At 36.1% G+C, this 16,467-nt stretch overlaps 1 protein-coding gene across 1 annotated transcript in view; it reads right to left on the bottom strand.

Annotated features, from left to right (window-relative positions):
* PCNX1 (pecanex 1) overlaps positions 1–16,467 on the bottom strand; it is a 100,779-nt gene that overhangs the window by 76,721 nt on the left and 7,591 nt on the right. The window contains 8 exon segments of the mRNA XM_032213323.1: positions 512–646; positions 649–747; positions 750–1,883; positions 1,886–2,191; positions 3,498–3,587; positions 5,530–5,575; positions 6,201–6,306; positions 11,544–11,752. Of these exon segments, the coding sequence (XP_032069214.1) occupies positions 512–646; positions 649–747; positions 750–1,883; positions 1,886–2,191; positions 3,498–3,587; positions 5,530–5,575; positions 6,201–6,306; positions 11,544–11,752 (2,125 nt within the window).

The following is a 16,467-nucleotide window of genomic DNA, read 5'->3' as shown; positions in this document are numbered from 1 at the left end:
CATTTACCATAATCACAGCAATTCTTAGAAAATTAATACAACTGATAGCTTGAATTATTATTATTTATTTGGAAGTGTGCTCACTAGATCAGAACATAAATGGTAACCAGAGGTAGTAGGGATTGTATTCTTTGATAGCAGGGAACATCATCACCAGTTTGTGTTTTGACAACTAGGTATTTGTGAGAAGGCCTGCCAAGACATCCTCAATACCACATTTTCAACATTCCAATGTGCCCAACTGACCTCAATAATTCTGTACAGTTTGTATTTGTTCAACCTGTCTCAGTTGTGTTAAGGGATCCAATATTAGCAACAGTAATGCTGTCTTATTTACTATGCAATGCTAATTGAGTTCAGAATAGTATCAGCATAAAATGATCTCAAAATGTAAAACACATATAATATAGATGACCTGCAAGAAGTTGACATTTCTATAAGCCAATGTAGACTATGTAGAGAACAAACACACTGATAGACTGTGTTACATCTAAGTATTCCAGTTACTTACCAAGGCTTCCCTTCTCCTGATCGTCTCTTTCAGTAAACATAGGCTGGTTTGGTAAGCTATTTCTAGAGCGAGTGACTGATTCTAGTTGTGAAGCCCTTCCCAACAGAGATAGCTCATCAAGCACCTCTCCCTCTTGGCCTCTAAGTCAGATTTAGAAGTTGTTAGTTGTTTTATTGTATCTGGCATCATTAGATTTGGATCATTCAAACAGGCTACTGCACCACTATCCAAGCTTATACCCTGGTACGACTCTTGGCACCGTGTGTACTATGAGTCTGTCGGGTTGAATGCTTTTTGACAATTGCATCAGTGCCCAAGTGAATTTTGTAAGAATTTTCCAAGTCTGTGCCTCTCTCTTTGGCAATATATTTTGTCTTTAGGGCATTGAATTTTCCTTCAGGAGACTGGCATGAATGAGAAGTTGTGCTGGAAGAGCTATCACTGCTGAACTGGTGGGCTGACTGCATACTTGAAGTTCGGCTCAAATCACTTTGATCACTTGAGTCTTCATCGTGGCAAAAACCTGCACTGTGGGGCTTGGTAGCAGATACCCCTCGGAAGGAAATATACTCTTTGTGTCGACTTGTGTCAAAACTACTCGCACGTTTTTTCCCTGTCCTTCTCCTGCTGGATTTTTGAGCTGAAGCTGTCCGATGGATTAAGCTACAGGATTTAGGACGCACATCCCCCTCCTTCTGCTTTTCTACCATTTCCTTAAAAGTTCTTGAGTCAACCACAGAAGATTTCTCTTTATGTTCATCTCTCTTCACAGTAGGGTTTCCGGGAGACTGTTCTGCTTGTGTTGTTAGTTCATTAGCATGAGGATTCTTATTTGCTTCTTCTGAAGCAGAGGTACTAAGGGCCCTCTGATTGTGCATCTCCTCTGATGCATTCAGGCATTCTTCTACTTGAATGCAACTGCTGGTATTAGTTTCAACTATAGTTCTTTCCTTGCTCGTCCTTTTGTTAGTAGCAATGTGACAGTCCTCAGAATCAAGAGCATGGTCTTTTTCTTGCTGCCTTTTTTTCTCTTCTTTAGGTGACACCTCATGGTCTGACAACATGCTTTCTATATGAGTAGAACTTGTCTGCTCACTTTTATAGCTGCTGACAGTACTGATGGTGTCACGGTCAGTCCCACTACAATAGCTCTCTGTTGAGCCACTACTTCTTGTACTCAGGCTTCTCAGGCTATCAACACTTTTATCTGCTTGTAGAGATTTACTCCTGCTGCTTTTGACTAGCAGCTGTGGACTGCTACATTTTAGAATATCATCTAGTTGAAATACACCAGAGAGACATGAGTTCTCAGCTAATGATTCTTTGGATCCTGTTCGAGGCTTGCAAGCTTCTAATTCACTGACAGTATCCAGCCCCGCCTTTGCTGATAGAGAGGAAAGTCATTTAGTGATACATCTGGAAATGCAACAGCTGAACTGGAAGTCCTTGGCACACCTCGTGGCCTATGATCTTTCCTGTAGGAGTGTGAATGCAAAGGGACAAGAGAAGCCATTTCAGTATCACATGCATTAGACACAGAAGGATCTATATGCTGATTAGGAAGGCACACTTTATCAGTACTGTCTCTTGATAACTCCTGTGCAGTTGACAATGAGGGCTGAATGGATACAAAGGAATCAACGGAGACCAGATGAAAGTCTTCCGATCAGCTGTCCAAATCTGTTTGTTTAAAAAATGAAGCAACATTAAGAATTTTGCATATTACTCTCACTGCTTATAAAACATATTCTAGATTTCTTTTTTAGCTAATGTATGAATACAGAATCTGTTCTAACAAACATGATTAAAATCCACACTTCTTTTTGTTTTCTTAGTTATTCATCATTCAGAAAACCTATGCATGAGAATATCACAGTCTACCAAAGCCCTAAACGATAACCGAGACAACTATTATATGGAATTAATGCAAAGACCGAAGAGGTAGAATAAGTATTTTACAATGTATAGGTAGTTCTTAGCTTACAACCATTAATTCAGTGATCATTCTAAGTTACAGTGGCTGATTGAAGAGCTTGATGACCAATATCCAGGTTACAGCTGTTGAATCATCCCTGTGGTCACACAATCAAATTTTGGGTGCTTGGGGGCCTACCTGTAATGATAACCACAAAATATTGCAAGTCCCCCACCAACCTTCTATGCCCTTCCTACAGCCACAGGATTGTGGTGAACCAAGATGCCCTGAGCCACAGTGCCCAGCTTGGTGGCAGCAGTCAAAAGGGCAGAGATGGTGTTTGCGGGAAATTGAAAATGCAATCCCTTACTACATATCAAGACCAGGAGCTAGGAAAACAATAGGAGCTTACCCGGTCATGTGGAGCTCGGGTCTCGAAGCTGGGCTGTCAGCTTTCCAGCTGACAAGCTCAGAGTCTTTAACCACCGAGCCATCGTGCCCCCATAGTTAAATAATAAAATAATGTGAATAAAAATATTGTAAGTAATCAGTCTTGATAATTACAATAAGCTAACTTTTTGATGAAATCCAGATAACAAAAACAAGTCATTAATATTGCATGAATATTATGCTAAGTTCATTAGCTCACTTGACTGCAGATCTGGAAGCATGCAAAATATAACATATGGATATGTGTGAAAATCACTTCATCAAGTTTGTTGTAGAGCAGTCTTTTTTTTTAGTGTTTAATTCTAACTCTTTGCAAGCTACTTTCATTAAGATTCATATCACTAGCATATGAATCCACAGAGAAAAATACTTATGACACATCTAACACCCTCTGAGGTTTGGTAGAAAAAAATTAAAAGACTTTAGAATATCAAAAGATTTCAGATGTAATCACCATAACTTTAGGCTTGATTATATAATAGATAAAATGATCAGTTAATACAGCAAGCTACAGTTAAATGACTATTATTTTGCAAATACAAAATTAAGACAGTTATTATTTGTTTTACTAAAAAAGTATCATAGATATAATGCATAAGAGGTTGAACAAGACATACATACCTTGCTCTTCGCTCCCTTCTTTACAAAGACTAGAACTCTGGCCAAGACTCAGACTGATATCATCAGAAGTCTTTGCAGTATCTGTATCACCTAAGTAGTAGAAATAATGTTAGCTCAGAAAGCACCACCCTATATGCCTAAAAGAAAATAGAATTTAAAAAGTGTTTTTAATTCTCTACATATAGTTATAATGATCTGAACTGTATACTCTAACCTGTATTACATCAGCAGGGATACTGTTGCATTAATGTAAGACTTCACTGCAACAGCACAACTAAGAAAACCAAAAGATAATAGGGCATCTCCACCATATTAAATTACATTATGTTGCTGGCTAATATGCCTGTGCAACAACAAAACTGATGAGAGAAAAGACACATCATGGAAGACTAAGAGAGTTTTCTAGTGTAACATCCACTATTCAAGAAGCTGCAAAATTTACAACAGGGAGGCCAGTTGCAGTCTGTGAGACCTCATCATATGCAGGGCTTACCTTACTATTTCCAGTGAACAGCCCCAGATAATCCCTATAAGAGGATAGCACGAAAACGACTCTCATATATGATATGGTGAGGATATATATTGCAAATGAAATCCTAAATGGTCAGTGCATCCTTAAAACCAAAACAAGTCTCAGCCCTTCATATAAGGATGAAAAAGCACTGAGTAACATCTCTAGATTCCCTGTTTGCAATGATACTATTGACCTGTAATTCTTGAATCCATTCTTCCATACAGAATCACACACACCGAGGACATGGGAGCAATCAGCAGGGACTAAGGACATGTTTTAATGTAATTTTTTATATCAACAAAAGTTCATTCAGCATTATATCCCCAAGAAGATTTGGCTCACTTATACATTATTTAAAGGAAACTAAGTTGAAGGTCCTGACCCCATGTGAAGTGATGAAGATGGGAAATCACCAAATGTCTTCTTGGTAGCCCCAAGCCCTGAAATCCTCTATACTTTCTCCTAAGTTAGGAAATGTCCCTAACTACCTGTTTTTCAGAAAATGTTAAGACTTTATTATTTTCTAGAGCAGTTGAATGCTGATGATGCATGTTAGTTCATTTTGCTGCATTAGCTGTGTTTTATTTATATATTACTGTAAACCACCACCTCAGGCTCAACTAAGTGAAATATAAAACTTTATAATAACTTTGCATAAAGAAATAAACCATTACATTTTCAAATGAAACACAAAAGTAACTTTAACCAAAGACTGGAACAGATTTAGTGCATCAAATAAAATTGCAAGGAGGGAAAACCGGTACGGCCGGACCTGACTTATTCCAACTTTATGAACATGGAAGCTGTGCTCTGAAGAAGCGCTACAGAGATTGGGTTGGTAGTTCATTTAACTATATTAGGAAACAAGAATTATTATAGAGCTTAAGATGAAATAATACCAACTCTGAGAGTGGAGGTTTGTTCTCCAAGTTTGTGAGTTGGTTTCTAAACGTTTCATTACCAGACCAGACGACTTCCATAGAATTTGGGGATTCCTAAATTCTGCTGAAGATGTTATCTAGCCTGGTAACAAAACTTTCAGAAACCAACCCACAAACTCAGAGAATGAACCTACACTCTCAATCTACACCCAAGCTACAAATACTCGCCACTATTGCAATATCATCTTTAATTACTGGCTGTATTGCCAAAGACATGAATATGGTCTATAAATATCATTGCATGTAAGATAACTAGAGCTGTGACAGTTCCAACCAGTTTCTACTTGGAAATACTTTGGAAGACATTCCAGAATAATAGGTTTCAATCGTGGAAGAAGCATGCTACTGCAACAGGAAAGCAAATGGGTAGAATTCTTGGGATATCAATTTTAGAGTTAAAAAAATTACAATTTAAAGTAAACATATTCTGTATTTTTTTGTCAGGACTCAAGGATCAATAAGAATTTTTCTGCATCTTATATTGTGTTTATTTTTACCTATCAACAAAGTAATATAAAATCTTTTTAATACCAATCCATCTGCTGAGGTTATTCAAAGATGAAAGTTAGAACGTTACCTTTAATGGTAGCTACAGTTCCATGACGAGATAAACCTGATCCAATCTAAAAGGAAGAAATAACCAAATAAGTTGCACCAATAATTTACCTTCTTAGGCAAAATTGGGATAACTGGAGTAAATACCTGAAATCCCCTTTATTAATAGAATAATAGGAATAGTACTTTTAGCTTTTAAAAAAATCTTTTTTAAAAGATTATTTGTAAACACAAAATTTTAAGCTATTGTCTACTGCAAATTAATCATATAATTGCTTTTCTCCCCTAAATCATTGTGCTATTTTTGCTCCTTTCAGAAAATATATTTTGGAATTTTAAATAATGTGTATGATTAATAGCACTCATAACAATAATGCATAAATAACTGCAATTAGTAATACCTACAGACATCCAAATACATGAACATACAATAATTCACAGAATCCTATCATCCCAATGTTAAACAACTGCAGAGAATAGCAACAAAAATAACTGTTTCATTGCCAGTCACTTTGAAATAATTTAACAAATGTACAATATTAAAATCCCGGAAGTTAACAAAAAGCAAAGGAAGTAACAGATCCTCAATAAACTAAAACAAATGATAAAATAAAAATAACCATGACCGTTAAAGGGTACTGTTATTTGCTCAGCTGAATTTAAAAAAGACATGTGTCCCCAAACAGTCCTTACCTGGTTATTTAGATCTAGGCCAGCAAAAGAATTTCGGGAACTGCATCCTACTGGAGGTGTGGCTTCTCTAATAAACTCTGACATCTCAATCCCTCCGCCTGGATCACTAATAGGTAAGAAATTTTAATATTTAAAGTATTATTTTGGTTATCTATGTCAAGTTATACCAAAGGATATATTTGAAAGTTCTTCAATTGCCAGCATTGTTAATACTCAGTACATCTACTGGAACTACACAAAATTCAATGTTGTAATCCAAAATATCTAGTTAGCAAAATATCAAGAGTTGTTCAATCTCTTCTATATCCAAGTAAGAATAAGCTTCTTTATATTATCATGTTTTATACCCAACTTATTCTACATGAAAATGCCCCCAAGTTGACAGAATCCAAAAAGTAATTATTCTCACAAAAATGCAAAAGATCTCTGAATTAACAAGATTCTAAATAGGTATGCTAAAGAAAAGGTGTATACTAAAACACTGTACAATAAAAGATTCCCTACTTACAAGAACCTCTAGTATTAGAAGATGAAGTAAGATAAAACACTCCAGTCATTACCAAGATGGAAGGCTACAGGAACTGGTGAAATAACTCACAGAAATATGGAAATCAACAGAAAGAGAATCAGTAAAAGTTTTAACCAGACTGGGGAGTGATACAATGGCTGACAGAAGAAGAGCCTTTCCTGCTGTGGCTCCCTCACTCTGGAACATTGTGCTGTTTGAGGTGAGATCCACCATCACCCTCTTGGCTTTCTAAAAAAGGTCTAAAAATCTGGCTCTGCCGATTGGATTGCGGTCCCAATAGGAGTGTCCTATTCTGGAGATAGTTAATAGACTAAGAAGAAGATCCCAGCTCCACCCTATTTTGTTGTTTTTAATTTTCAATGTTCAGTGGTGTGTGTGTGTGTGTGTGTGTGTGTGTGTGTGTGTGTGTGTGTGCTGTATATATGAAGCCACCCAGAGTTGCTCAGCAGTTAGAAGAGCAGCATATAAATGTAATAAATTTAAAAAAAAATAAAAATACCAAAGTAGAGTTAACAGAGTATGCAAACTATCATACAATATTCTTAATTGCTAGAAAAATAATGCTGAGAAACATCCAATGTAGATTAAAACTCTACCTGGAAAAAAGATTTTCCGATGTTCAAGCTGGCTTTAGAAAAAGTTAAGGAACCTGAAATATTACTGCTTATCCAGGCTGAATAATTGAGAAAGCCAAAAAAGATACTTGCTTCATTGATTATGTAGAAAAGCCTTTAATTGTGTTAATCATGGCAAGTTGTTTAATATGCTCAGAAAATAGGAATCCCATGACTTCTAAATGTTCTCATCAAAACCGTATATATATGGTGAATCTTAACAAAAGATGGATTGGAAGATGAGGACACTTCTGGGGAAGAAATGGCAAACTCATGATGTCTGTGCTAAAAATAGAGCAAACAAATGTGGCAGAATGAAGATCCAGCAAATAGATAGGCTCTTCCTAATCTCTCTTGGGACAAGGAGAAGACTTGCGATCACTCACAATACTCCAGGCAGTTGCTTCACAAGAAGAGACCACAAGTCAACAACAAGGTGGGTTTTCCTGGACTCACATCTGCTACCAAAAGAGCAGGTGGCAGGCATGACTAGGATATCTTTTGCACAGTTCCAATTAGTGCACCAGTTGTGACCTTTCCTGAATTATAACTTCTTGTGCTCAGTTCCTCAAGCCCTGGTCATCTTTTGTCTGGATTACTGCAATGCACTCTACATGGGGCTAACCCTGACATCCATTTGGAAGCTTCAGCTGGTTTAAAGTGTGGCAGTGAGGGCAGTCTTTGGGGCCCCTAGAATGGCCGATATTACACCTCTTTTCCACAAACTTCACTGGCTATTCGTCTGATAAATGCAGTCTGTTTATGTCCACCTACTGACTGACAATGACTCTGAAGGTAGCTTACAAGCAGTACAGTATAAAAAATGATGATGATGATGATGATGATGATGATAACAACAACAACAAATAAACAACAACCTCCCCACCTTACACCACCACCCCGGAACAACACATGGTAGGTTAAGCCATTTGATGGGTTCTATGCAACTCTAGGCTCTCCAGATCTTCAAGGTCTTATGAAAGAATGTCAGAGTGTGGGCAAGTTTAATTTCTGTAGGGCTCCTTATTCCAAAGGGAGGGAGCCACCAAGGAGAAGGCACTTCTTCTGGGTCCTGCCAGATGTATCTCCTTAGATGATGGGATTTGCAACATTCCCTGTCTCCCTGTTCTAGTAGGTGGGGTAGATGTAACAGACAAGAGATGGTCCCTCAGGTAACCCAGTCTCAAATCACAAAGGGTTTAAAGGTGACAAACAGCACCTTAAATTGCACCCGGAAGCTAATCTGCAGCCAATGCACCTTCGGCAGGAGAGGTAACACGTGTGCACACCTATGTCTGTAAAAACACTGCAGGCTACTGCATATTGAACCAACTGCAGCTTTTGGATGCTTTTCAAGGGCAGCCCTACAACCCTTGCAGAGTGCATTGCAATAGTCAAGACGGGGGGGGGGGGGGTAATTAGGGTATAAGTGGCTATGGATAGGAAAGGGCATAACTGGTACACAACCTGCAGGTATGCAGTGGTCCTCCTGGCCATGACTACCACATGCTCTTCAAGCAGGAATCATGAATCCAGGAGAATCTCCAGATTACACACTGGGTCTGTATGGGGTAATGCCATCCCATACAAAAGTAGCAATTTCTCATGGAACTCCAAATCCAGAGCCATTTGGTCTTGTCAGGATTCAGTTTCAGCCCATTGCTTCCCATCCAGCTCCTCACAGCTTCCAAGCACTGCAGGTATCATCAACATATATCTGATGATATATCAGTCCATGGTGACGGATGATCTCACCCAGCATCTTCAAGGTATTGGTTATGACCTTTAAAGCCTTTAAAATTTTGCCTTTATTTTTGCAATCACATCATCCTGCTGACTCATTATCAGTAGCATTCAACTACTACTTCAAAGTTTTTTTTCTCAAGTTCTGTACTGCACTATAGCCCAAGGAAGACAACCTCTGTGCTATATTGCTGCATTTGATTTTTGCTTTTCAGATGTACAACTTTGCTGTTTTCTGTATTCAATTTTATTCCACTACTTTCAGTACATTTCTCTAACCAATCAAGATTGTTGTTGATTAGCTATCTCACACATTTTTTATCATGTGCACTAATGAATACATAAGAAGAGAAGACTGAACCATATGGCTCCCTGTTTGATACTTTTTTCCTGTTGATGACGAATCCTTGTTGATAGGATTTTTTAAGCCAGCTATGTACCCACAACTGTCATGCCTTAGAATTCTGATCAAAATCTCATGGGTACTTTAAAGCAGCCTCTGAGTAGGCATTAATGTTCCTAGGGCTACTATCTCCTTCTGTATCCTCAGCGGGAAATCAGTTGCTAGGATGGAGAGGAATAAAAAAGTAAAAAGTTTCCCACACATTCACTACAGGCACTTTTTATGGCAAAAGTCCATATCTATCTGCTGATTCATGCTGAAAAATGAAGGGACCTGTTTGAAAATCTTGGGTTTTCAAGTGCTACTCTTTAGAGTCTGGCTTATATAATGGATTCAGAGTGAATATATTCTTATGAAGCCCACAAATATAAGCATAATGCAACCTATAACAACACATAATGATTTTAGCTCAATAATCAAGGACAATTTCATGTATTATTTTCTACTACTTTCAACAATTGGAATAGAAAATCTATAACAGAATAGATACTGTACAAAAACTCTGAAGAACACAAGCCAGCATGCTAAGTTTAAAGGCTAACCCAATCTTCTATAACTCAGTAATTTATAAAATACACAATAAAAACAAAAACCTCACTAGAAGTACAGGAAAAATCAGTCATTATTGGGGGGGGGACCCACACAGGACCCATTACCCACTTTAAACCAGGACCTAGGGACAGAGCCGCTTTTTAATAGCTTAATGAAATTCAAGAAGAGCCGTACAAATATTTTACAATTCTTTTGTTTTGTTCTATGTTCAGTTTGTACAAATTGGAATTTATTTATTCATTTTAATTTATAGCCACACTCTTGCCAAAGTGAATCTAGGTAGCAAACAAAATATAAAATTCATTAATATAAATAAACCAATTAAATAAATAAATAAGAAACAGCGGCCAAGAATAAAACACTGGAATAAAAATAAGGAAACAAGTCTCACAAACTACCAGTCCCCACACATAAATCCAACAAATTTTAAATGTTTTCTGGAATGCCAGCAGGGTAAGGGTTCAAGCTAATTTCAGGTGGTAATGAAAAGGCACTACAATTGTAAAGATACATGGCACCCAAAGTATGTCCCTGCAAGCAGATCTAATAGAGCAGGTAGAAACAATCATTGAGAGGTGGGCCTTCAAATATCCTGGCCTCGTGCCATAAAGAGCTTTTTAGGTTAACAACCAGCATTGTTTACCAAAAGCTAATACAGGTTGCAGAACAATGATGTAACATGAGGAACACTCATAATTGCTTGTGTTGCCACATTCTTCAACAATTGTTGTTTATTGATGCTCTTCATGGGCAGCCTTACATTGCATAAGTCCTTATGTGAGCTGACCAAGCATGAGCAATCATGCTTTGTGCTCTGGAAGCTAACAAAAAGCAAAGAACAACTACTATAAGCACTGAATAATGAAAAGAGACACAGTATGTAAATAAGGATGTCAGTTTCTTCCTCACCCAACTTGTCTATCTTCTTGAATCATGGGAATAAGAAAAGTTGTTGTTGCGGCTATAATGTCCTACAGCCAGGAAATTAAAATGAGGACGAAACTTTGAGTACAAATTTGTTTCAGGGGAAATTCTAAATCTGTTTAGGCTGAACCTGGACCAATCTGCTTATCTTTTGTATAGAATGGCTTCCAAATAAAGCCAGTAGATAAATAATCTGCAGCTATGAGTACAGTGGCAGGTAGGCCATAATCTGAAAAAACAAGTCTTGTAGCCTACAAAAAGGAATGAATCTTTACTTAGGTCCACTGGTTAAGGCATCAGACTAGAAACCAGGAGATTGTGAGCCCTGCTTTAGGCATGAAAGCCAGCTAGGTGACTTTGGGCCAGTCACTCTTCTTAACCCAACTCCCTCACTAGGTGGTGGTTGTGAGGAAAATAGGAGGAGGAAGGAATATTAGTTATATTTACTGTCTTGAGTTATTTATAAAAATAATAAAAGGCAGGATAAAAAAATAAAACTTTAAAAAATCATTTCAGAATATAAATAATTACAGGAATAGAAATAGTGACCAAAAATGGTTATCTTGAAGATTTCTTACCTGGGTCCATTACTGTCCCTTCTCTTGGTAGAAGAGTTATTCTGTTCTGCTTTTGCACTCCTGTCCATTTGCTCACTGGCATTTCTCTCCACAATCTCACCTTCATCAAGAGCTCTGTGAAGACGGTAGTTTATCATCTTCAGGACAATGAAGAGAGCAGCTATCACTGGGCAGTAAATTGCTACTATCACCATGGAAGAAGGAAGAGCCTTTTGAAAAAGAAAAGGAATTGGATAGGAGGAGGAAATTAGGGAAATTATTTACAAACATTAAGTTACATACACTTTGAATCAGATTATTCACAACTTGTCATGTACAACGTATTTAGGCAGTAATTAAAATATAGTTAACAATATAAATATATGTTATACATGAAAGAAGCATAAGTTTTCAATCTATAGCTAAGTTTTGAGTTTATGTTTTCTCTAGAAAAGAGTATTAATTGATAAAGACTCTTTTTTAAAAGGATACTGAGATGTAAAATGAAAATAAAAAGGACTGTACTAATATGTGGCTCCAGTTACCCTTATGCAGGCTGGAAAAATGCAGTCATCAAATCACAGAGAAAATGTAGTGATAACCAAACAGATGAAATGTAGTGATCATCTAAGAGGTGTACATGCAGGTTATGGAACTGATCAGAAATGAGGTGACCCCGGATCCTAATCCTAAATCAACATAATCTTTCTTATTACTGAATAGAAACAGAGCACTATGCCATCAAATCTTATTTAAATAGAGAACTATTAAGAAATATCCACATATTCATGCCTAACCTCAAACAGGACATTCTCAAAAATAGGAGAGTGATTTAAAACATAATTGAAAGGGAAAATTGAGAAAGTGAAAGCTTTGCAACATGCTTTAAGATACTGAAAACCACAATTCAGCTACAGTATATGCAGCAAGGAAGTAAAGGGACCGCAAAGTCCAAAGCACTAGCTGGTTATTAAGAAATAATGCAGTTTTTGGTAGATTTCTCCCAACTGATGTTCAACACATCTGAAGGGCATAACATCCACCAAATCCATATGCAATGTATACATGCTCTATCCAGTCTGCACCAATTTTGGCTGGTGAGATCCAGAAGAGCCTTTTCTGGCACAGCCCCTGTCTTTTGGAAGGAGGTCCTTTAGCCTCAAACTAAGAAAGACTTAAAACTTGGCTATGCCAGTTTGCTTGGAGTCTTGAAATAGAAGCTGCTGGCTGGAGATGGTTGGTGCAGTAATAGAGAAGGCACCACCACCTCTCCACTCCAAACCCAGGTTTTTTTTTGGGGGGGGGGAGGAGTGAACTTTTTATATATGTATCTGTTTTTGTATTTATAATTATCTTTGTATTTGCATATTTTGTCACATTGTAAGCGGCTCAGGGTAGCTTGAAACTGTGAGATGAGTGGCAAATAAATTTAATAAATAATAATGGCTATGGTATAACTAAGTATGCACCAAATATCCTGCCCAAAAGTCTGTATCTTTACTCTCTGGACCCCCACCCATTCCTGAGTGAAAAAAGTGCATTTTACATGTGCGGTTATTAGCATGTGAATGAATATGTTATATCTGTGCCTAAGCAAATGTCATGAGTACCTGAGAAAAGGGTTCCATGTGGTCAATTAGAGTGGAGTATCTATCTGACTTAAAGGCAAATAGAGGATTGTGCAAATATGTACAATATAAGTACAGTTTATGAAATACTTATGAACACTCTAGCTGGAGAAATCTTGAGCACAATTTCGGCCTTCTGCGTTTCTTTGACCAACAGAATGGTACAGTATTTAATTTTCATCCTATCAGCCAATCACAGGATATAGACAAGCTTGTTTTGATAATGGCTGTTAAGAGACCTGACTGGTTCTAATGTGTATTATTAAGAGTAGAAATTGTGGTAAATTAAATCACAGAGTACTTTAAGCTCTAACTTAAAAATAGTACCTACTTGGCAAGGAAGTTAGATTAGATATGGGCATTAGGCATTAAATATTAGTGAACTGTTGAATTATGTGCATTTGCACTCTTCATCTAGTACCAATTAATAATGAAAAGTTTATTTAAAACATATTTTGAGAAATGATTCTATTTTAAAAGTATATGTTTAATATTAGATATAATCTCCATCACTGTTCTACTCAAACAGCAATTACTGTTCTGTATTTGTTAGCATTTTCTTCACCATTCTTGACCTCTAATGTATAAAATGATGTTTTTTCTTTATTTTTACATACCAGAATTATCATATAGCAATTTAGATAAAATGTTTTCGGTTGCAAACTTAATATTCTGCAGTATTCCCTAATGGGTAAGTAAATGGCCAAGTAAAAAAATGGAACATTACTATCTGCTTTAAAAATTAGTTTAAAAAAACCCTTATATTTCTTCTGCACATATGGTGGGAATCAGAACTCTGAAGAACAAGAGTAATTCTGACAATTCTATTAAGTACTCCTTATCATACTGAGTTGTTTATAGAATTTAACAGTCCACACCTTTTATTAAGATTTACAGTGAGGACCATATTTTTATTTTACAAAGGACAGCTTGGAGTAAAATTTAGTATTTTTTTATATTTGCAATTAATCATTTAATTTATTTGTCATACTAATCATTCAATGTGTTCTAGAATTTACTGTGTCACAACACTTTTTTGGGAACAGTGACACCTTATAATTTCTTTTTGAAGAAATTGTGCCTTGTCAAACTGGCTCAAGCTTACCCTGAAGCACCATGGTAATGAAAAAACAGTGCAGTACCCAATTGCCCCAACTCTCCAGAGATCTACTTACTTAATGCTGCAACTCCTTCAGTTATATTAATGAACACATCTTAGAATGTTCATAAACATAACTGATTGTGCAGAAACCATGCTGAACATTCTCCCAGAAGAATTTATTTTTTAAAATAATAGCAACAATAATTTAAGTTAACCCTAAAATCAGAAATACTTATTTAAGCCACTTCAGGGCTACAACCTTCAGTTGTATGCTTTATGACAAGTCTTTAAAGAATCCTTGTGGACTATGCGCTGGGTTAGAAGAGCCATTAACTTGACTAAAAGAATAGGTAAGTCTTCATGTATCCTCTAGTGAGAAATCTGTTATGATTTGTTAGCAAGCAATGATTAAGAACACTGTAAAATTCAATGTATATACAAGAAAAAAATGCCTCATAATTTAATAACAAAGGCTAAAGGGAAAATTTTTGACAAACTTTATGAATAGAAAGAGAGGCAACAAAATATTCAATCAAACTAATGGTAGCCTGCTGTTGATATTTTTGGAGGGAATAGTCTTTGGAAAAAAGAAGTCCGTTCACAACAAATACCCTTTCTTCATAAACATCCACAAGTCTTTAAAGAAGGCACTTTGAAATGAGGAAAAACATAGAAGAACAAATGTAAAAGATTGACAATGCAGAAGAAAAAAAAATCGAGGGCCAAATAATATGAAATTATCCAAGCATGTAATCAGTGCTTGAGTAAGATTATTACAAGGAGATTTGTTAAGTCCTTATCCAAAGAAAACTTAAGAAAGGAGAACTTCAGTTTCAAAATGTCAGTTAGAGAAAATTAGATAAAAATATGCACCCATAACCCAATATTTGGCATAGTTCCACCTATGTCGAACAGTAATGCCAAAAGAAAATTCTGAGGTAGTTAACTAATTACAAGTCCATCAATCAATAGTCGGACAGTATATTCCAATTCAAAAATAACACTGACTTTGTATTTTGACAAGAATAGCTTAAAATATCCTATCTTCAATAATACTGAAAGCCTTTTTTAAAGTAGTGCTCCAAGAAACTGATTTTCAGAAAAAATCTATTCCAAGAAACCAGGTACAATGTCATCACAGCTTGAATTATTAACAAAAATAAAATAATGTTATGGAGAATCAACCAGCATTAATGCTAAAGAGGGATATATTGGAGTAATCACAATGTTTACCTCAGGGGATTTCTGGACAATGCATAAAATGACCAAAATTCAAAATGTAATCCAATAAAGCCATCCAAAATCAAAATAAAACTATATCAACCAGATTTAATTTTAAATCTCTTCAAACTTTTTTTAATGCTCATGCAGTAGAAGTCAAAATTTGTACCAATGTTGTAGGGGGACATAACATATTTAAGACACTGGCATTGACAATGCTAGCTGTTTTGACATGTTAAATTATTTTTCCCACTTAATGAACAGAGAATTCTTCCATTCTAAGCCAAACAGAAGATGGAACACTAATCGGGCTACTTCTAGCCAGGAAAATAGCTGATAAACTATATGAAAACAGCAGATAATATTCTAGGTTACTAATATCAATTAATCCTCAAGAGAATCCATCAACTTAAAATGTCTAAATTGTGAAAATTTTCCTAAATTTAAGTAGACCAATTCTTTCATCAAGAAAATTTTTTGTTACAGATTGATAAATAGAAAAAAATACGTAATTTCTAAAAGAGAGAAATAATATATGATATTCTGTGAATAAATGAGGTTTGTAACCATAACTGAGAAACAAGAGCACATTAATTAGGAAAATAAAAATCCAAAGTAGCCAATCAAAACCAACATTTAAAAAAAATCTAGATCCTAACATTTTTAAAAAGTTCAGTGGGTACAGGAAAGACATATATTAGCAATAAAGAAATGTTATGCAAAAACATTCTGGCATGGACCACAAATCTGATAGTTTAATATGGAGAAAAAAGTTAATTTATGGCCGTATATGCTCTATAAAGTTTTAAAGGTCAAAATCAGCACTTTAAATTACACTCCAAAATAAATGGCCATTTTAAAATCCGTAAGAGAAATTAGTTGCTGTCATTAACCTAAGTGTTTTATTGGGTAAAGAGTTTCCAAGGAGTCTTCAAGTATAGCCCCGTGTATCGTAATATACTGTATCAAGATTATCTCTATCTAGAAAGAATAT

Source organism: Thamnophis elegans, chromosome 1 (assembly GCF_009769535.1).
Source record: "Thamnophis elegans isolate rThaEle1 chromosome 1, rThaEle1.pri, whole genome shotgun sequence".
NCBI lineage: Eukaryota > Metazoa > Chordata > Lepidosauria > Squamata > Colubridae > Thamnophis > Thamnophis elegans.
This window is presented reverse-complemented; position numbering and strand designations above follow the sequence as displayed.